Source organism: Pocillopora damicornis, chromosome 2 (assembly GCF_964200805.1).
Source record: "Pocillopora damicornis chromosome 2, jaPocDami1.2, whole genome shotgun sequence".
NCBI classification, from domain to species: domain Eukaryota; kingdom Metazoa; phylum Cnidaria; class Anthozoa; order Scleractinia; family Pocilloporidae; genus Pocillopora; species Pocillopora damicornis.
In genome coordinates, this window is record NC_142671.1 from 2,466,870 (window position 1) to 2,488,729 (window position 21,860).

At 40.2% G+C, this 21,860-nt stretch overlaps 2 protein-coding genes across 4 annotated transcripts in view; one reads left to right on the forward strand and one right to left on the reverse strand.

Moving 5' to 3' along the window:
* LOC113664537 (uncharacterized) overlaps positions 1–9,930 on the forward strand; it is a 28,096-nt gene extending 18,166 nt beyond the window's left edge. For both annotated transcript variants that reach the window (XM_089196949.1, XM_089196950.1), the window contains exons 20-31: positions 538–646; positions 1,357–1,567; positions 1,877–2,085; positions 2,537–2,752; positions 3,164–3,364; positions 4,169–4,351; positions 5,020–5,123; positions 5,644–5,874; positions 6,295–6,657; positions 6,965–7,150; positions 7,939–8,740; positions 9,088–9,930. In XM_089196949.1, coding sequence (XP_089053075.1) covers positions 538–646; positions 1,357–1,567; positions 1,877–2,085; positions 2,537–2,752; positions 3,164–3,364; positions 4,169–4,351; positions 5,020–5,123; positions 5,644–5,874; positions 6,295–6,657; positions 6,965–7,150; positions 7,939–8,740; positions 9,088–9,119 — 2,847 coding nt within the window. In that variant the 3' untranslated portion in view covers positions 9,120–9,930. The remainder of the gene's footprint in view (positions 1–537; positions 647–1,356; positions 1,568–1,876; positions 2,086–2,536; positions 2,753–3,163; positions 3,365–4,168; positions 4,352–5,019; positions 5,124–5,643; positions 5,875–6,294; positions 6,658–6,964; positions 7,151–7,938; positions 8,741–9,087) is intronic.
* On the reverse strand, positions 9,707–21,359 carry LOC113664554 (uncharacterized). 2 transcript variants are annotated; one of them, XM_089196953.1, is made up of 8 exons: positions 20,743–21,359; positions 17,511–18,589; positions 16,193–16,248; positions 13,062–15,460; positions 12,634–12,670; positions 11,814–11,921; positions 11,212–11,289; positions 9,707–10,538 (listed from the first exon to the last, which is right to left on the reverse strand). In XM_089196953.1, exons 1-8 carry the CDS (start codon positions 21,274–21,276, stop codon positions 10,345–10,347), a joined length of 4,485 nt encoding a protein of 1,494 aa, XP_089053079.1. In that variant the 5' UTR covers positions 21,277–21,359; the 3' UTR covers positions 9,707–10,344. The 2 variants fall into 2 exon arrangements, with proteins under 2 accessions (XP_089053079.1, XP_089053078.1); XM_089196952.1 differs by having other exon boundaries at positions 11,814–12,056; positions 20,743–21,357.
* Positions 21,360–21,860: the final 501 nt, after the last annotated feature.

A 21,860-nucleotide genomic window follows, 5' to 3' on the forward strand; every position in this document is an offset into this window, starting at 1 on the left:
AGTGTAAGACTATACCAGTTTTGACGGTATTCCCAGATTATAATTGGGCGCTACTAGCAACTGGGCTACGAAGCCACACGCTGGGAGCGAGGCAAATTTTTAGAGGGTTCTTCTTTCCTGTAGAGCAATCTGATCGTGATTGTGAACTGTATGCTTCTAAACACAGAAGATTAATCCTTTAACTTGTCACAAACTCTTCCTTCAGTCGGGGACATGCTCTTTGGAGTTGAAGACCATCTTAAGCAATGGGCCACACTACTCTTCTCTGCCTAAGCAGAAACCGGATGATCTAATCAGATTAGCACTGAAGAAGCAGAAAGAATACTTAAAAGCACGGAGGGCGTAGCATTGTGCCGAGAAAAATTGTTAAGTAGTTGAAACACAAAAACAAAACAAAAACAAAACAAAAACAAAACAAAAACAAAACAAAAACAAAAGAATAGGTTGAAACAGTGGCTTTATTCAATTGCTTAGCGGCAGGAAAGTTTCAGAACTTGTGGTTTTCTAAAGTTGTCGTGTTGTCTGTTTCTTTTGTAGAATTACACTCTGACAGTAAATGTATTCGATAACGAGAACATTGATATAACCGCTGAATCGTCTCTCCCCATTCAAGTGTCGTCGAGTAAATTGAAGGCGCGAATTGCTGGTATGATAAATGTAGCTTATTATTCAAGCCTGAGAGCCAAACCCGGCTCTCAGCCATAGTTATGTAATTTTTAAGGGACTGACCATTTTTATCCCGGGGGGGGGGGGGGGGGTGCGTGTGTGCGTGTGCGTGTGTGTGTGTGTGTGTGTGTGTGTGTGTGTGTGCGTGCGTGCGTGCGTGCGTGCGTGCGTGTGTGGAGGATTTGGTTGAGCTCTGTAATATTCTTATGATCTTCTCTCTCACTGGCAAATAATTGACAGTTAATTTATATAGCCCCCCCCCCCCCCTTCGTACTCTGTTGGCGACGGCTGATTCCTTCTTAGTTTTCCTTACAAAGATGCGATTTCCCCTGAAAAAAATCCTCTATGTGGATTCCATGTTGCCGTGGGTCAGTACGGTGATATGACAGAAGAAGGCAAAAAGTGATAAGAACATGAGTGAGTCACTCAGCTGCGCCTTGTGCGCCACTTTTTTGTTCTTACCACATTTTGATGTCAACTCTGATCTATTACTGAATAGACGCACAGCAACATGAAATATTTTTGTCAAAAAGACGCACAGCATCCATTTGCTTTGAACAGTGAACTGAAAAAATGAAATGACTCACCTACGAAGTTGTCCCTCTCTACTGTTTGTTTCTGTTTCCGCTTATTTTGTGGCGACCGTCACCGCATGTTTGAGTGTTCATGATGCATTTATGATGTCGTCAGGTGATGTGTCTTTCGACGTGGGTTATGAAGATTTCTTAGTGCTGGATGGTAGAAAATCAGAAGACCCAGATGGATCCAGCGATGAAGCTAGGTATCAATGGACATGTAAAGATTCTGAAGGCGACTGCTTCTACAACAACGACCGTGTTTTTTTGCCCAAGACTGATGTTGTTAACAAGAGTGTGTCATCATTTCTGCAATCTGGAAAAACGTGAGTTGTGGTTTTTGGTCGAAACTTACCTACCATTTCAGATTTTACAAGTCACTTACTAACTGGCGTTTTCCAGCGCCTCAAGCAGCTTGATATTACTTCAAGCTCCCATTGGCTCGGTGTGATTTTTTCTCTGTTGTGATTGGCTGTTTTGATTACCTTAGTTTTGGTTTTATGACGCTCAAATCGAAACGCCGCGCTCTCTATTAACTTAAGATTCATCATTTATTTGCTGGAAAATGACATTAAGATGGTAATTAAAATGTATATTTTCGCTGATATTTGTTATTAAACATTGTAAACTTACAGGAATACTTTTAAGTTGACATATCGTAAAGGTGCCCGAAAAGCAGTAGCCGAAGTCTCGGTTCGAGTGAAGCAGTGCTCCCCACCAAATGTGATTATTCGACCTCAGAAGTCAAACAAGTTGAATGCTGGAAAAAAAATAGAAGTTCACGGAAAAGTTAAGGCTTTTGGTAACAAAGTTTCGTTGGACTATTCCTTTGTGCTCGAAGACGGTAAGTTTACTATCGTTTATTCCTTTAAATTCTTGAACGCGTGATCCTCTCAATATTGGCTGACGAGATTTGTGATGAGAAGTATGATGGTTTTGATCGTTCAAAAGTAGTCAAGACACCAGTGCTAAGTGGCTCAGCCGCTCCAGAAAGTCCAGGAGCGTGAACTACATTGAGATGTCGTTTTTTAGCTGATGAAGACACAATTGTGATGTCTCCCTTAACCACTGTAATGTAGCCTGTATAGGTGGTGGTTGGGCGAACGATGAAGGCAAATGGGCCAAGTTTGGAAAACAAGAATGACAGAATTTTTCTCTTCCTATGCCTAATCGTTTCTTTTCCGCTAAAAACCCAAAGAAACAACCTTCTAGTTAAACCAGTCGAGATTCTTTAGTGTGTTTAGTAATCTCACAGAATTTCCTGGGAACAATTCCCGGTATTTTGTTTTCGATAGGGTATGGGTATGAGAGCGACGTCTCAGACCTTGTGTCAGTAACTCCTAAACCAGAACTCAGGAGTGCCACTACTCGACTGGAACAGGATATTGGAGTGTATTTCAAAAAGAATGTCTTTGATTCTGGGAAGTACAGGTTCCGAGTGTCGGCCAACACAACTGCTTGCAGTTCGTATTCAGAAACAGAGTTCACTGTAAATGGTCCGCCACTAGTAGGTAGGTACAGTCACAATCCGTCTCAAAACAAAAAAATAATGATGGGTGTCTTATGAAACGCTAGTTTCGAAATTGAGTTGTGATATCATCTGTGCAATGTAACTATAATTATAAAATCCGTAATTGTTATGTAAGAAGTTTTGTTGGTAATGTTATTATTTGTTACTAGATATCGTATCATAGGTAGTGTTTATATTGTATTATATGCATCTGTAGTTCGTAAGTAATTACATTTAATTACAAACACTTACAATGTATTGTAAGTAATTTAAGTGTAGTGCAAAACAGGGTTTAAAAAAAATTTTTTTTTGACATCATCTCTATGTCTTTCATAAGAGTACCGTCAATGCCGAATTGGCGTCGATTGCCATAAAATGAGATGTGGACTGTCTATGTTATGTTCTTTGTCAGGTACTTTTGAAGTGACCCCTGCAAGTGGAACAGTCTTGGATACGGAGTTCACTTTAAGAGCAGATCAGTTCAGTGACGATCCAGACGACTATCCCCTGACCTACCAGTTCGGGTATTATGAACTTATTAACGGGGAGGAATTTGCTTCCGTCATAAGTTTACCAAATCGCCGAAAGAAGAGAAAGGTTACCCTTCCACAAGGTTTGTGATACGAGAGAGTGCACGGGCAAGTAAATATCTCAGCCACATTGACAACTTTTTAAGTATTCACTTTAACAGGGGTATTTAAGTAACTTTTTGTGCGCGTTTTTAGGAAGCTATTATCTCTACTCCCACGGGCAGTCCACGGGCATTTGACCGTCGTCCATGCCCCGGGGGGTGGAGAATTTGAACACTGTCTGGCAGGGGTAAAGGATTTGAACTGGAAAAGCCTTCATGATTTCGTCTTTTCAGCGGAATCCAAGTGCTATATCTTTAATTATGGAGATGTTTAAAAGTAAAGAGTTCACTTTCGTGTGCAAATGGCTCGGACAAAAAAGTCTGCAAGGTGTAGTTTCCAAAGCTTGGTAAATGAATAGGAAGTCACAGTTGCTGATTTTGTCTTAATGTTTTGCCAAAAAATTGACCATCAAAACCGGCACTTGGGCAGGGCATTTGAACACAATTTTTGCCTCAGGGAGTGGAATTTGAACAAACCAATCATCAAAAGTTCATATGCCCGGGGGTTGCCCGGGGGTTTCCCGGGGGTTTCCCGGGGGATGTTTATGCTTCGAATTGATCGGTGCATCACTTGTTGAAAGTAGTAACTGAAGGTTCCTTACATTACATATGTCATATTTAGGGCTGATCTTTTGATTAAAGAAAAATTTTTCAAGTAAGAGCTTGATTTACCTTTTCTTGTTTAGAACAGTTTGTCTTAGTATTCTGTCACTGTAAACCTTGGGTACTAATAAAGAGGATACAGGAAGGAGTCATCGTTATGTTTAAATCTGTTTTGGATTACAGGCGACGAGAACAACAACAATACCCTCCGAGTGTTTGTACGGGTTTTTGACAAATTTGGAGCCAGTGTGATGACCGAGAAGACTGTTCAGGTTTTGCCTAAAGTGTTTTCACTAAGCGATCTTCAAGATTTGCAGAACTCTGCAACGAGTCTAGAGGAAAGCGGAGACTTGGAGAATCAATTAGGTGAGATTTTTGTGATGCTTTTAAGTGACTTCGTTTCTGTTTCTTGTCGCCGAGCAAAAAGAGAGAGGAAAGGACTGGGAGAAGAGAATAAAGAGATAAGAAAAATTAAAAAGAAAGGACAGGAAAGGAAACGGGAGGGGAGTGGGAAAGAGCAGATGGACCAAGGAGGATAGGAGAGGGGAGGGAAAAAAAGGAGAGAGGAGTGGGAAAGAGAAGAGGAGTAGTTCAGATAAGGTTAGGACAGGACAGTAGGAAAGGGAAAAGGAGAGTGGAACGGGATTGGACAGGAGTGGGGAGAGAAAGGAAAGGAGAGGGGACTGGTAAAGAGAAGAGTAAAAAGGCAAAGGAGGTCAGGACAGGACAGTAGGAAAGGGAAGAGGAGGGTGGAACAGAAGTGGAGAGGAGGAGGGGGGAGAGAAAAGAAAGGAGAGGAGAGTAGAAGAGGTGAAGAGGAGGATGGTACAGCGGAGGACAAGAGGGGGAAGGGCAAAAGGAGTGTGGCTTCAGCAATGTGGATGAAAGTGTCACAACAGGCGAGAAGCCAATTTGTTAGCGCGTTTTGTTTGTAGATTGAATTTGATACTTCTGCACCCACGGGATAGCAATTTCCGGCCAAGAAGATTTAGACGGGAGATAAGTGTTGGTTAACTAGAATATTGCTGTTTTAGGTACAATGAATACCGTACTGTCTGCTGTCTTAAGCACCGGTGCCAATGCGAGTGATGAAGTGAAAGAATCTCTGAACGCGATTAAACAGCAATATACTCAGATGGTGAGTATTGTGTATGCTTAGTGTATCATATATCTGGTAAAGCATGGACCAAGTGAGGACGCTGCAAATTCAGAACCAGCCATATTGGGTTTGTATTGGCTGCAAATCTAGTAAACACGGGGGTTAAGAAGGTAGCACGTTGGACTCCTGATCGAAGGGCGGGTTAGGTTCGAGTCGTGATAGGGACAAGTTTCTCTAGAGGCAAAACTACTGTCAATTAGCCTCTTTAATTCAGGAGTACGAATAGATACTAGGAGGGAAACCTGGCAAAGTCCAAGAGGTAACCCCAGGTATCCTGTGTATAGTTTCCTAGAACTGTCAATGAAAATTCGGTTTTATTTAAATATTTGACCCTTCAACTCCCCCTCTTCCCCCCCCCCCCCCCCCAAAAAAAAAGATTATCATTATTCAAATAATAAAAATGTATGGTATTGAAAGCAGGATAAGCAGTTGTAGCATTGGACCCCCAGCTGGCAAATTTCTTTAGGTGCTTTGTTGATTGTAGTAATTCTCACGACAGGCTGTTAATGCGCTGGAAGCGGTTTCGGGCGACAAAGATGCAGAGATGAATGCCTTGTCTACCATGGGGAAAACAACGGAAGGAGGTGCCGACGCGTTCGATGACTCCACCAAGAACAATTTCTTTTCTTTGTTTAAAAAGTTGCACACGATTGTTTCGTCGCAATCTAGAAGGAAACGACGGGCGGTTGAGAATGAGATTCTCGATGTGGATTCACTGACTGGTGATGAGGTGAGGACTCAATCAAAGTTTTTCATCTCGAGTCGAATGTAACTGTGAAGATTTCCATTCTACGTGTGTTTCAGTCGCGTGTTCTTCCAATGGTTTCGGTGGCTTTGTTTTTATTTTAGAACGGTTCACTCGTCGAAAGAAGTTTTTTACTTGCTTTTTTTTCTTTCAACCAACAGTGCATGCAATTTTTGGCTTTGAATTTATATACAACTGCGGGCTAGTGCATACAATATTTTCCAGGTTTTTAACCTCTCTTAATTCAGATTTTTGTTGATCAAACGAAAAATGAACTCCAACTTCCATCACACATTTAGATTTTCTCTTTAGTTTGCTTCAGACTCAGTACGTATCTAGAACTCGTTTAGTAAGAGGTTTATCTCGTCCAGTTTTTTCATCCTTACTATTCCCCACACTTTTCAGGCTGAGACCACTCTTAGACCTCCGTCGAACCTCATCGCTCCAGATGTCTTCACGCTGGAAGAATCAACCCGGAAGAGCGACTTCTTAAATCTCGTAGACTCAATCGGACTGAAGGTGTGCGCTGGCCAAGGCACCGGCGCTCCGGCTGCGTTCGCTAGAACAAACATGGTCACTCTGCGCGCTGAAACATTGAATTTCGCCGGTATAGACGACGTTAGCATAAACATGGCGTGTTCAGACTGTCCCACGTACGTGAAGCAAACCGCCAAGATGACTCTGGGAAAGACTCTGGAAGCGACGTACAAGTCTTGGAGCTGTTCGTCGTCAGAAACGTGCAGTGGAGCTTGTATTCTCTCCACTCAGGTGGGTTTAACTTTCGATGATCAATAGTAAGAAGCTAATTTCACTACCTCTGCAATGAAAATACGATTAGCTAATTGGCTAAGAAATGCACCCACTCTCTGCATTGCTTTCGGGAAAAATCAGGTTTCTTTTCGTGTTTCAGGTGTTCTTGGCACGAGGAGAAGAAAAGTATACACTTGTTTCCAAACCCTTAACTTTCCCTCCGTGTGAAAATAAAAGTGACAGACTTTTCTTGAACTTGAGATTTGTAATTAATGATCAAATAACCTATTCTAATACTTGTCGATTTTCTTTCCCTCCATACCAGTACCCTGAAGATCTTTTGTACAATCAAACTGACTCTTCTCGGCTAACTGATATCGTCGATGTGAAGTTGTATAACCCAACCACATTTCGAGAGGTTACCGTCGGGTCTTTAGCTGAGCCGGTTACGTTCTTGATTCCGCTGCAACCAGGAAAAGTGTTTCCAAATGAAAGCACGAATTCTGCAGAGGTGAGTTTGAATAGAGTAACAGGAAACAGTCCAGGGGATAGAGCAATTTTAAATGCATCATGAAAAGAAATCCAGGAATTTTTACGCTGTGGGATTGGTGTAGAAAACTGGCGCTTAACTTTCAACCATTCAGATGCATTAACCAATCACGGCTAGGTGACTCGTGTTTCCCGCGCTCTAGGCAGCTTAGAAATTTTTTTTCTCTGTGTTCTTATTGGCTTCCCTCGACATTTTACTTTGCTCTGTTTGACGAATGTACATGTAATTACATCGGTCTTGGTTTTACAACACCATTTGGTTCAGAGGCAATTTCTACGTAGTGCTACAGTTGCGGGCCAGCAATCCTAAATACAGGGTCAGAGCAAAGTCTAGATCCTTATAAAGTTATGGAAATTTGAAAAATTGTTATTGTGACTTCGGAAAAATTCTCCATTCTCCACATAATGGGAACGCTTATCGCCATCGGAGAATTTCAACTGCTTTTATACTTGCGCCATGTGATTTGAATCATGACCATTAGTCTTGGAAATGAAAATAATGGTTTGGAACAAGTCTTTATGATTTCCTGAACGTTTTGCTAAAAAATGCAAACAAGCTCTGAGTCCACGAAATGGCTTTGGGCTTTGATAAGTTGGAACCACTCGCTTATCTGAAGCACGAAACGGAAGAAATGACTTTCGGAAAGCGCAAAAAAAAAAACATTTCTCTTCCTACAAACATCAAAAATTACTAGTGAGCTCAGTGTTGATGTTGTAGTGATTCACGCATTCTGTATTGTTGCTATTTAGTGCAAGTTGTGGAGCTCTGGTGAATCAAACTGGACTACAACTGGATGTGTATCTGGTCGTTCCGCTGTGATATCAGGTAATGTGACTTATGTTGAGTGCAACTGTACGACATTGGGATACCTAAGTGCGTTTGTTGGCCCAAAGAGGGAAGAAGTTACCACTCCCGCCCCAACCACTGCTGCCCCAACTACTGCCGCTTGTGAACTGGAACCAAAGAGCTCAGGTGTCAACGTCAAGTTTGCTTTCAACGTGTCATATAGCAGCATAATTGGAAACGACAGCCAGAAGGCAGCTGTCGAAGCGAACATTATTAAAGCCCTTACTGACTCATCGAACTTGGATGAATGCAGTATACAGGATTTCAGCTTGACAGCTGGTAGTATAGTGGTGGACTTCGTCGCGGTGCCCAAAAAAGGTCAGACCACTGCCAGCATACTGCAAGAAATTACCAAGATCGAAACAAAAGTCAAGGCAGGTACCTTTCAAATCACACTGCCGAATGGCCAGGTGATTTCCGCTGACCAGAATTCGTTCGAGTCCACCCTAGTAACTCCTGTTACTACAACTGCTGCTGTTCCTCCAACTGAAAGTGAATCCAATAATACGACTGTAATCATCGTAGCCTGCGTGTGTGGGGGAGTGGCTTTGATTGTGATCATCGCCATCACTGTGTACTGCTGTAAGAAGAAACGAGGAGCTGGGAAAATTTCACCCCCCACCTCACCAGACCCTCAGCGTAACAGTCGCGAGGATGTGGAAATGAACGAGCGGGGTCAATTTATTCGGGACAAAGACCATCCAGGTGAGTTGCTATGGACGAAGGAAATAATTAGGAACAATTCTTCATTTAAGAAATTCATTACCGTGTAGTCTCTAAATAATATTTCATCGCTTGTACTTTTCAAACCGTAAGGTTTTATTCTCCATTCGTTTTGGATTGTATAAATTCTGTTTCAGCGTCTTTTTTTCCACCCTCATCATCCTTCGTTGTCCGTTTTATCTTGCTCGTCTTGTTGCTTGTTAAGCAAGCTTTGGATCAGTGCAGAGAGAAATTGTGCATGACTAGCTCTCTATCCAAACCAGCCTATCAATGCCTATCACTTTGTTAAATCAAAATATTAACTGTTGGCGGTCTCTTTTCTTACCCAGGTGCAAATAACAACAGAGGAGCCGATTTCTAGGTCCTTTTTATACAGTTGAACGAGGTTGGCGGATACAAGAGCGATGTCGATGCATGAAATTAAAACTGTTTCTTATCAAGAATTCTGGAACCGGCATGAGGAAGTTCAAAAACAAAACAAACAACTCAGTATCACTTGTGGTATACAAACCCAAATTCTCACCAAGTTTCTAACCATTTGGCCTGAAAAAAACTCGGAAAATTTGGGATTGATTTCCAATGCTGAACAAAAAGTTATCTGTCGTGAAATGAGTTGGTAAGGAAAACTCGTGATTAAATTCACAAGCCACAAAAGGCGAATGAAACCTCATAAGTAATGTAAAATAGTTCACAATTTAACCTATGTTAAATTATCGTAAAAACGCGTGTGGAGCACGATAAGTCTAGGCTCAATAACAAGCCGATTTTCGAGAAAATGAAACGGTCCTCCATCCCTTCCCCCTTAAATTTTCCTTTTCCTTGCTCCTTTTTAAGAGGGGTCACTGAAGACCGAAGTCAAGACATCGGTGAAAATCCAGCCTACGATAAGTCGGAATACCTTGTAGAAACTTTTTTTTCTATTTGAGACATTCAAAAGTACACCAAAACCCTTTTGCTCAAATTTTATTTATAGCATGTTGTGAATTTATTGCCAGCGGATTGCCGTTAGGAAACATTTTCAGAGTAGTAATGTTCTATTTGTACTTTTGTACTATGTCATCGTGCTCTTAGACCATCCAGTCGGTTTTCGTGTTGTAGGAGTGTACCATCGTCAAATATATAATGAATCCAGTATAAAAACGTTGTTTTTATTAAAGTGTGAAACAGTTTAAGATTGGTTTTCTGCTACATTTTAAGTCCAAGATAAGACCAGAGAATAATGGTCAGGTCACAAGGGCTCCATTAAAAGAAACCGAATTACTTGTCTACTTGGGTTGAGTGTCCAGGAAGAGAAATTCTGAAAACTAAATGTTCGCTCATAGAGCAGAAATATGTAAAAACTAGTCAGTTTTCTGATTCTTCGCAAACGAGTGAGTATTTGCGATTGAGTAGGACACCATGTCGTTTTTTCATTTCTAGTTTTTTCTTTTAAATAACAGTCAACATATCTTTGTAAAGCGCCTTGAACCTGAGGGATATAAGCGCTCTAGGGAAAAATCGTTTTGTTTCAGTCACTAGTAGTAATATGTAACATGTACAGTCTCACAGAGAGTCACAATTGGAAAGTTTCTTTTGGGTCTGTCTCATTACAAGTCATCAGCAATCACAGGGAACCCACACTCGATCAAGACGTCGTAGAGACTACCCACAGTTATGTGTCGCTGGTTAGCAATAAAACCCAGGGCAGCATCACATGGGTTAAGCGTTCGGTTGTCAAGGAAACGAATCTCTCTGGGAGTCAGCCCAAGTTTCTCAGCGACTACCTTCCACTCATCACTGCCTGAAAGAGCAAACGAAACTTTCAGTTTGTTTTTGAATATTTTTTAAAGTTGTTAGATGATTATTTTTTCCCTTTTCCAAAATGTTACAATTGAAAAAGACAACTGCTCCACGCGGATATGAATTATGCAGAAGAGGATTAATTCAAACTGACCAAAACTTCAAAATAGAGCAGGGAAATGTTATCCACTTGTAATGCGTCAAGTAAGTTCACATAAGAATACTTTCCAATTGAGTTTCGCCCAACCAAAACCAAACGAAGAAGAAGAAGAAAATAAAATATTTTTAAGTGCCAATGAAAATTCAAAGTAAAGCCAACCACACTACTTAAAGCGAAGGAAAACGCGAACGACCAAGTAGTCATTGGTTTTAGTTTTGCATCTGATTGGTTGAGAAAGTAGCGCCGCGCAACTGTTTTGAAGCAAAACCAAAGCATTAAATTACTTTTGTCAATCAGTTGAAAACTACTCTAAAACAGACAAAAGCAACAAAAATAACAAAACACAACAAATATATCCGTAAATTTCCTTGTTCACGGGAATGATCGATTCATGGAATCGCGGAGACACTGCATCTTGATGAATTCAACTTCATTTCGTTTTCCTCTGATCAGATAAAAATCTAAAAAAGTGGATACGAGAATATGACGCCTATTGCAAATCCATTTTCCTTACCACTCAAGTATATGGTAAGATTTCTCATGTGAGTAACTGGAACATTCCGCACATCAAGCTGTTCAGACAGTATAGGACCTGACAGAAGATGAAAAGGGATGGCGAAACAATATCAAAACAAAGGCAACAATAAGAATAAAAATCGTCATTTACACAATTATAGCAGCTTTAAATTCAGAACGTGTAAAGCTTTTTCGCGTATGAAAGAGAGACGTTATTGTAATTGTATTGTCAGGTGGGCGGAAGAAAGACTAGGAATCGTCTACAGAAAAATAGTTGGTGTCAGCGACACACTGTGATCATCTATTCATATTTCAGTTCTTATACTTCTTAGTGTCACCATCATTTTGTAACACGAGAGAAAAGGTGTTCACTGAAATCTTGGTATCTGGATAAATAAGGCATTCAAGAAATCACACCGTATCAAATAATTTAACAGACATGGTTTGATGCTACTCCGGTTTAAAAATTTAATGATTGTAACCGAGAGGATACAATTCATAGGCCCAGAGTAGCATCAAACCGTGTCTGATTGTTCACCTGGTTGCCTTGTGAACTTTAATACAACTTAATAGAACATACTTTGCAACTTTCACACTCACCAGTAGTACCAGCTGGCGTAATTTCCCTCAAATGTCTCACCACATCAAACCTGTTGGAACTTTTAGCTTTCCTTGCCAGACATCGAATCATTCTTCTAGTCTCAGGCCCTGGGCGTTTCAGAGAATCAAGGTTCAGCTGCAGTTCCTCACTTAATTGCCTTATAATCTCCTTAGGGTCACATGATCGTGACAAAAGTGATTCCACAACCTTTCCGGGAAGCGCCACGAATTTCTCGCCACTTTCTACGAGTAAAAACTCTTAATCAACATACTATTTGGTGGAGTGAAATAAGAGAAGTGTTGACAGGGTTTTCATTCTTAGAAGTTATATCAAACACTGTGATCACGGATACTCAAAATATCTCAAAATTAAAAAAAAAAAAAAAAAAAAAGAAAAAAAAAAAAAAGGTAGGCTCCCTAACGTAAATTTTACCGAAATCAAATTGCTCGAAGCAACTGCTGCGAGAAGGTCTAGATTTTGTATTTGTGACCTAAGTGTCCATAAGGTTTCAACCAACATTTCCCACGAAACGCTATGGAAATTAATCGCCTTTCTGTACAGTTAATTAACCATCATGCTGTAAATGTTGTTTCCAAAAAACAACAAAAAAAAAAACACACCAGAATAATATAAGAATTAAAAGTCAGCTACCGAACAAACCGATCTTAAAGCAGTTTTGAAGAAATGTTTTTGAACTGTATTGTTGTTGTAAATCACTCAAATCAGGAATTCCTTGCGTATAAGTAAGTGCCGAGGCAAAAGAAAAACGAAAAACTGATCCAAACTGCACGCTACAATGGGATGTAAGGCGAAACTTACCATCCACGTGTGCACTGTCACGTTCATCAGTCACAACCTGTCACAAAAAAATCAGGAGGGGAACCATTAAATATAATGGTCGTCTTTCTTGACAGTGGATAGTGTTATCCCTACAATTTAGGAAGTAACAACTCGGACGAAAATAATGTATCTATCCTTCGAAAATAATGGATCAATTCCAGAGTCTAAGGGACTGCACACCATCCCCTCCCCTCCCCTCCCCTAACCGAACATTAATCCTACATTGTTATCAGTTGACTGTTGTTGGGGGGGAGGGGAGGGGGGGAAGGTGCGCAATTGCGCAGACACTAACATTGATCCAAAATAACCTTTTCGCAAATGAAGGAGTTTCGGCGGAATGTTACATAGAAGCCAAACGTAATTACCGAGTGTAAGAGTGTAAATCATGATTCACACGTAAAGCTCACCTGTTCATCTACGTATGCAAACCATGGTGCTAACTGGTTGACGTGAACTCTGTTATTCAGGGCAACAGCAGACCGTGTGCAAACAACGGTATGCTTTTCACTAAGTAGCTGCGATTCTGACCAGAAATGCAGACACTCCTCTTGAGTGCAACTTTGGACACGGTGAATACGGCAGAAGTTAGTTGTGCCTCCTCGACAACATACTGAGCACATAACACATGAATCATACTTCATATTCGTCAACCAACAGAACTCCTTGCGCATTGATTCGAGAATGAACACCACCTGTCTATGCATATTAAGAGCGCAAACCACATCATACCTGTCATGCCCCAAGTCAGTAGACAAGTTCATTATTGACTGCAAACTGTCTGTCAACCCAAAATTTGCTTTCGCTCTGTGAAAAACGATCTCGACAGAAGAAGAGTGACAACGTAGGATTACAGAGCAGTCTTCCTCTCCAGCTTTGTAGAATCTGGCAAAATTTTGGTACAACTGTGGATTAACTGGACTCCATAAGCCATCTTTTCCCCATTGAAAGAACTGCAACACTAAACGAGGGAACAACCCTGGTGGGACTTGACCAGATTCAAATTTAATAAAGAGTGAGGGAATTTGCGCAGAAGCGACGAGCTTGATGATGTCTTCTGGTGGATGGGACATTAGCATGGATGGAACTAGGTAGTGTTTCCCAGGGGAAGTACTTGATGATAGCCACGGACAAAGCAAACTGAATTTCTCCATCAGAGCAACAAGGCTCTCAACTGTTTCTTTGTTATCAAACAGAGGATCCCAGAGATGTTTCAAAAGTTTTTCTTCCAGGATTCCTGTTGCCTCGAGTTGAAACCATAGCTCCTTGAATTCCTCCTCCTGATTGCTATAAGGCCTAATGGTTATGACCTTCTTAAACACATCAGTTAACCACTGGGGATCCAAAATCACCATTTTATCCAACTCTGGTGTGTCATCAAAGTGGATCAAAATCCTCTGGTCGTGGAAAAAGTTCAATAATGCCTGGAACTGTTTATTATCGACAACTTTGCATACGTGAGTAGCGATTTGCCTTGCCCCTTCCAGTGTGATCCACTTCTGACCTTGTTCCCTGGCGACTTTCAACGCCCTTTCAAAGTTCAACCACTTGATTGGAATGGCTTCTTTCACTTGTGGCAGTTTCTTAGCAACAGCAAGTACTTCCTTTCTCAAACGTGTGACCTCTGGGCACTCAAGTTCAAGACCTGATTTAGTGTTATCCACAGCAAACACGCCATCAAAGAGGTGGGTTCTATATGGCTTAGCCTGTAAAGAACTAAAAATCTCTTGGGCTAATGCGCTAGGAATTCTGCCACCGTGGGGCTGGTCAGCATGGGTGCACACCAAGAACACAGGGGGCAGTTTCTCTGGCAATACCTCACAATGAGAGATGACTTCACAACTCTCAGTTGTGCCGCCAAAAGACGCCACGGAAGCCATCCAAAACTCTAAATAATCCAAATTGGTTTTTGCTCCAAAGCTGTCTTCGAATTTTCTGAACGTTCCTTGCCTCACAACTGGTTTGGCTACTTGGTGTGGATCACGGCTGAGGTCATAAACTAGAAGATACATCGCTCTGGCAGTGAGGAAGATTGGGTGCGTTGCATAATAGACTGACTGTCCTCCAAAATCCCATAACACCGAATATATTTCCTCCTCGTCCTCTTCATACTTAACATCTTTTAGTAACCTTTCGATTAATGCCACTATTTCCTCTGGTTTAAGAGGTTCGACGAGAGGAACTAAGTCCCTTTTTTGTCTTTGTACTAGGTTTGGTTCAACCCAAACAGATGCGTTCGTGCTATTTTTGTTACTGCTTTCTTCACCGCTGGGTGTTTGAGCAGGATCTGCATCTTTCGACATCTCGTCACTACCTGGATTTGTCACGACGCTAGAAAGCTCATCAAGACTTTGCGTATCAGCAACTGGAACATGTGAAGGTACTGAGGCGAGATCTTCGTTTGTTTCATGAGTGTCCACCAAAGGAGCATTTCTTGACTCAGCAGACTCTTTAACATTTTCCATAGGGACACTGTTGTCTTGTCGCAACATCTCTACAGCAAGGCGTCCGGCATGGTGTTCACAAGACAGTGCTGTGACAGAATCGGTTACTTCACTCTTCACTCCAGTTTTCCAAAGTTCAGTTGTCACTTTGAAATGCGATGAATCGACATCAATTCCCACCGTGCTATCCATCCGCCGATTAAAACGTTTCCCCGTCAGTGAATTTTTCAAGCTGGTCTTTCCTGAATGATCCTGACCAATCAACATGATCGGCACTCTTCTCACGCAGGTATTCCCTTCGATAAGGGCCTTGTTGTAGGCTTGCAAAGCAAGACGTCCACGCGCTTGGATCTCTAGAGGAACCACTACAAAGACAAACAGTGAAAACTCAAGTAAATTTGAAGAGGGAGACAAGGTGGTGTAATCGTTAAATAGTCTAAATTAACTTTTATACTCGGGCCCCGATTTGTGTTTCGATCGTCAAGTGAGAAAATTTTGGACGCCAAAGTAGAATAATAAAAATAAAATTAATTTTCGGCTCACAGCGACATAAAACGCGAAATTTCACATATGTTTCTCGCTTTAAAATGTATTCCTGCTCGTGATCGACCACCAGTTTCAAAAGTGCGACCAGTAAACTGACAAAAGTTTTGTTTCTTGAGCGCTGATTTACATGAAGGGCATTGACAAAACTTCAAGTAAGTCACCCACTAGTGACCAGCGTTACACGTCAGATGTGACCATTTCACTGTGACATGTCACATGAGACCAGTGTTACATGTCACATGAGACCAGTGTTACATGTCACATGCGACCAGTGTTACATGTCACACGCGACCAGCGTTACATGTCACATGTGACCAGTGTTACATGTCACTGTGACATGCCACATGTCTTCAGACAAGTACCGCCTGAACTTCTCCTAATGAAGATCACATTACTCCCTTAAGGCTTATGCTTGATCTAAGTCAAGTTAGCTTAAACAAACATGAACCTACCATAAAAAGCACAAGTTGCAGTAGAATTCCTTGTTAAGAGTAAGTAGAAAGAGTATTTGTGTCAACATTTCCCTAATACGTAAAAGAAAATTCTTTCACCTTTCTCCGCTTCTCTGCGCCGTTCATTTGGTTGATGCTGGTCACATTCCTCACCTCTGTGAAAAAAGCTACAGTTATAAGTCTCACGAAAACTTGTGGCCGGGAGTTTTAACACTTTATAGCTGTGTTTTTACTGCAATTGTACACGTAGATAAAGAAACACACGTCCATGTACACCAGAAGGAAGTGACACTACTGCAATATTGTAAAGAACCGCTTCAACCGGTTCGTCTACCTTGTTCCAGGCCTTTAGCAGGTCAAACGCACCGTGATAATAAATAGCAGGATGGTCTTAGAGGAGTGAAATAACGAGGGAGGCTTGGGTCGGGTTGCGTTGAGTGACTTAACCCAAACCTCCTTGATTTTGGCTCTGCCGCTACTATCGGAGCAGGGCGAAGAGATCGGGCCATTTACTTCTTCGCTCCGTTTCACTAACTGAATGCACGGAACAGGCTAATAATGTACATCATGAACCAAAATCAAGTAACAATCTGTCAGCAACAGCAATCATTCAGCAGCTGTGTCATTAGTAACAGTTGTACATTCCATTTCTATTCAGTATAAGTACACCTTTAACGGCTGTTTCTACAATATTTTTAGTGCAGTATTAATCTACATGTGTAAGTAAAAGTATCTTTGTCAAGTCTCCCAGAATGGAACAAAGTAAGTTGTAAATTGAAAGCGATGACATTTATCATAGTAAACTTTCATGGTAGATTTCTTGGTACAAGAAACACAGCTTTGAATTTCCCGTTTGCCATCAATTTGTATTGTGTACTGTGTATTGCGACACAATGACCACAGTTATTCCTGGTAAGTACTATTCTCCTAGGAAACAAGTGGACAACAGTGTAGCTATTACAGATAACCAAATCACATGATCTAAGTCCAAACAGAGACTAACAAAGAAATATTTAGCTGCATGTACAATGGGTAGGGCAATGTTAGAATAATGCTGTGGCATATTAACAGTACTCAAATAATAAAAAAGTTAGAAAAATTGAAACTTCATAATATTTTTTTTCTTTCAATTTTTCACACCTGCTTTTTTAACTACCTATTAAGTTTATGGGTCTGATGAATAAGGGGGTAAGTTTCTAAAGAAACTGTGGTGCTGCATTGGTAGGAGAGTATAACAGGGTAATTTGGTATCGTCAACTGAGTTAAGAACAAAAATTAACTACTGTTAAGAGTTTCAAAGCTGATGTTTAGAGCCTCATACCAAATTACCCTGTTCAAAAGGTCTAGTTTCCTTGCACCAAGGAAAAATAGATGCCAAAGAAACCAAACAAAATGTCATTTAATGACAAGTACTGACCTATTTGATCCATCATCAAGTGAGTTAGGATGCTGGTCTTGGTGTGCTGCTTTTACAAGAGTGCTCAGCAAGTACTCAAAATCTTTCTGTATCTTCTTTAATCTCTTTTTAGCTGTTTCATTCTCTTCACCAAAGACAGAAGAAAGAGATGAACAAAGTTTAAGTGCCAAGGGAAGAATATCTTCCAGCTTTTCAATATGGTCTGTGTGCGCAAACATAACCACTGGAAACTTGTCATGAAAGTGTCCATTGTGAGAATTTTCCAGACACAATGTTACAGCTTTCTCAAGCAAAGAGAGAGTTCGTTGTGTCCATTCATCTATTGATTCAGAACATTTAATACTTTTTTCATGCAGAACCTGAGCCAGATGAATGTACAACTGAAGTTTGGGTTTAAAATAACCCACTTGTTCCACATGTATGGACAGACACTTCTCCAGAAAGTTGGCAGCATTTTCAATATTTCCAAATTCATGATGAATGCAGCCTAGTTCTAAGTACACATCACCAAGGAACCTCCTTGAAGAATCTTTTGTTGTATTTTGTTCCATCTCCTTTAAAGCTCTCTTTTGAGCCTCAAGTGCTTTGTTGAAGTCTTCCATTCTTCTGTACACATAACCTTGCCAATGATGGCAAATGGCAGATGACATCTTCGTGTTTCCATCCATAATCTTAAATTTACATGCTTTCTGGAAACACTTCACAGCTTCTGAGAAGTGTCCAAGGTGACTATCAATGACACCAACTTGAAAATGACACTGTCCTAGGAAAGACGAATGGGTGGAGAGTCCATGTGTATCAAATCCTTTGATGGCATTTTCCAGGGCATTCTTAGCTTCAAGAAAATTCTCTTTTCCAAAGAGAAACATACCATAATCAAACCAAGTTTCAGATGAATCAATTTTCAGCAGATGTTGGAGTTGTAGAATAAGTTGACAAGTCTCAATGTAAAATTGTGGATTATCAGCCTGATAACTTTGCTCTGCCATAAGCTTCAATGAGTATGAAAAGTTTACCTTTCTCTTTCTAGATTGAGCAAAGTGGTCTTCGCTCTCCATTCTGGCTGACTGAAGCATGTCCTAACATTACAAATAAATAAATATTAAGATAACAATTAATAAATAAAATTTAAAAATGGTAGCCTTTTAGAGCAAATGGCTTTCTTAATGCTGTATCACCATTATCACCCTAAGATTAGTCTCCAAATTCTCCAAACTCTTCTATATATTTCCCTTGGTAGTTGCTAGAAGAATTTGTCTAACAATCAAAAGTTTGTGATAATTTCCTTTATTCTCATGACCATAATGTTTGATTCAAGGGAGAAACTGTTAGGAGAAATTAGATGCTTATCATTCTTAGGGGTTAAAGAAAAATTTCATTCTAAATGGCAATTTTTTGGTGACAAAAATTTCATGCCACAGTAAGGTAACATCCAAAGTTTTAACAACCAAAGAACTTTCAAACCCCTAAAACTTTTAAAAAGTATAAAATAACTAAAAAACTGAGAAATAACTGAACAAATTTGGCATTACTGGCCTAGCAATCCCCAAGTTTTACGTCCAAAATCAAAAAGTTCAACATGGAGTTTGGGAAAGAACTTGATCAATATATCCATTTTGCTAAACAATACTGTGAGAGACAGTATTGGAGAGCTGTCTTTCTACCTCTTATCGAAATAGAAAATTTTCTAATAAAAGGTTCACAAAGATTAATTCTTGTCAAAGCTTAGCTACAGTAGGGCTCATGCCATGTAAACTGCCCAAGTATAATGCAGTTAAACTGCACAGTCCATGAATGAAGCACAAGAAGAACCTGCACAGTTCAGGAAAGTAAGCCTAGCCTAAATTAACCTTGGTCACAAAAATCAATACGATGGATAAAACAAAAGGAATAAGAAATGAACTTGACACCTCATGTTTCCTTTGTTCACCACATTGCTAAAAGGCAAGCAATACATGCAAGTCCCTCTTTAAAACCCCTGGACAAAGTCTCTATGGTTTCAAGTGGTATTATAGCACACAATAATTTTATAAGGCTAAAAGAAAATCCTTCATCCCTTTAATACAATCTTTGGCTTTCAGTGGTATCACACAGACCTTGCTGCCCTCTTTCTGCAGGACATGATCTTGACCCAAATATTTTACCATCCAGTCCTCTCAATCAGTCAGTAAGCACATATTATTGATTGAAACTTTTCAGTTTGCATACTGATGTTAGGAGGTAAAGGGTTAAAAAAACATGTGACAAGAGTTAGACAAACGGAGGGTTGCTTTGAGGTTGTAAACTTACATGCATGTTACCTGAAGCAAGTCTATTCATCTCTGATCGCAAAGAAAGGAAAATGTAAACTTCAGAGTAATTCTTGTCATATGTCTACTGAAATTGTTCATTCAGGTTGGCAATTATTTGTATATTTACATATATATCAAGTAAATTTAGCGATTGAATTTCAAGCTTGAGATTTTCGCTGCATATTACAGCCTGTATATGGTAAGCTAAATTATGTGCAAATTTTGATCAGTTCGAAATTATAACCTATTGGAGGACAGATGTATTTTATATGATGTCACCATAAACTACGTTTTGCTTTAATTTCTATCTTATGAAACAAACAGATTTCATGTTGCCATGGGTATGTGCAGTAAAAGATCAAAATGTGGTAAGGACATAGGTGACAAACTCAGCTGGGCCTGGGTGCCCTTTTTTGTTCTTACCACATTTTCATGTCATCTGTGATCTATTGCTGAACAGACACACAACAACATGAAATCTATTTGATAACCCTTTCATTCCCGAGATCACTGTAAAAGTTCTCCTTACTGTTTGCCTTGTAATTCTCATGATGATAGCTCAGAGAGTGAGTTTGGTATCCCCTTAATGGTATTTTTCCCCATTCATATCACTTGTTTACTTGATATAGTATTGAAATTGTGAGTGGAAATCCTGTCTTGGTCACTCTTGTGAGTAAAAGGGTTAAATAATTGATTAGGGAGAACCTTACATAAACTATCATGCAGAGAGATTTCCAGTTCAAAATCAAACTGTTTCAGTATAAATCTACTTATTGCTATCCAACAAGACAGGCTCATGTATTTATTTAATTTTTTTTTAACAGCCGCACATTGTCAGGCCACCCTTCTGGCTCATTATCTATCAGAGAACAGATAGCAAGAGGTGTAGTCCACCAAGTTGCAACATTTGTAATACAACGCTTATAAATAACTAAACTTACCACCCCGCCGTTGGCTCTCAACCATGATTTAATATGGCGGCAATAATAGTGTGCTATCGATTCCACAACAGTCTCCATTGCTGCAACACCTAAATGCTCCCTTGACTCACAGTAAGCAGCTAGCGAAGCTCCAAAACCAAGGAATGCTGCCACAGTACCTAAATGCTGTTTCTCTTTGAAGATCAAGTAACCCATTTCCTTGACCACCGAAGGTAAGCTTTCAAGGGAGATACGAAAATTCTTTTGGTAGGCCGCATCAGAAAATAATTGAGTGTGTTCCATAACAATGCGGTCTGCTGCTGCAGTACTGAAAACCGCCTTGATTTTACGATTCCCATCCGCTATGTCCTCTCCAAGAAACTTGATTATCAATCCTGCACACTGCGAGGGACAATTGGCTTCCCCTCTGTAACCATTTTGGAGAATAGCGGAAAAGCGACGCTGCAGGACTTTATGACGGGTGTAGCTATTTACTATATCAAATATTACTGGATAGAAGTCTGACTGTGCCATTTTTTTTCTCAGTTTAATCATAAACTGGAAATTTGAATGGGAATTTCCGTGTACTATCTTCGGCCATTTTGTTAACCTCGCATTGAAGTCGGATGCATGATATATTAGTACACCTTGTGACCACTACACAACATATACAGCTTAATTTTTTTTTTTATTTTGCATTACCAAAGGAACCTCGCCTCCCTTTCACTTTGGGGGGTCAGAAAAGGTGGGAACCTCAAATTCGTACTTTTATTAATTACTTAGTATCTTGGTCACTACGGTTAGGAGTAGGGCTGTGATCTCGACAAAGGAAATGGGCCATGGAAATAGGTTTTTCCAAAATTGTTATTAGACCCTATGATCTTAACAAATCGCGCAGGTTCTTGGAAACAATATCACTGCTGGAGAACTTAGGGCAAAGAATTAAAAGAAAAAGAGATAAGTGCAGGTTAGGTGACAGCAAATACGGCCTCAACATCTTCTACATAAACATGAAGAACAGAGTTGCTCTTATGAACAAGGTAGAGAGTAAACTTAAGGCACTCATGCTTGTGACAATAACACAAACGAAAACTTCACGAACGACCCACTGGCATACACAGGAGAGAAAACACAATCAA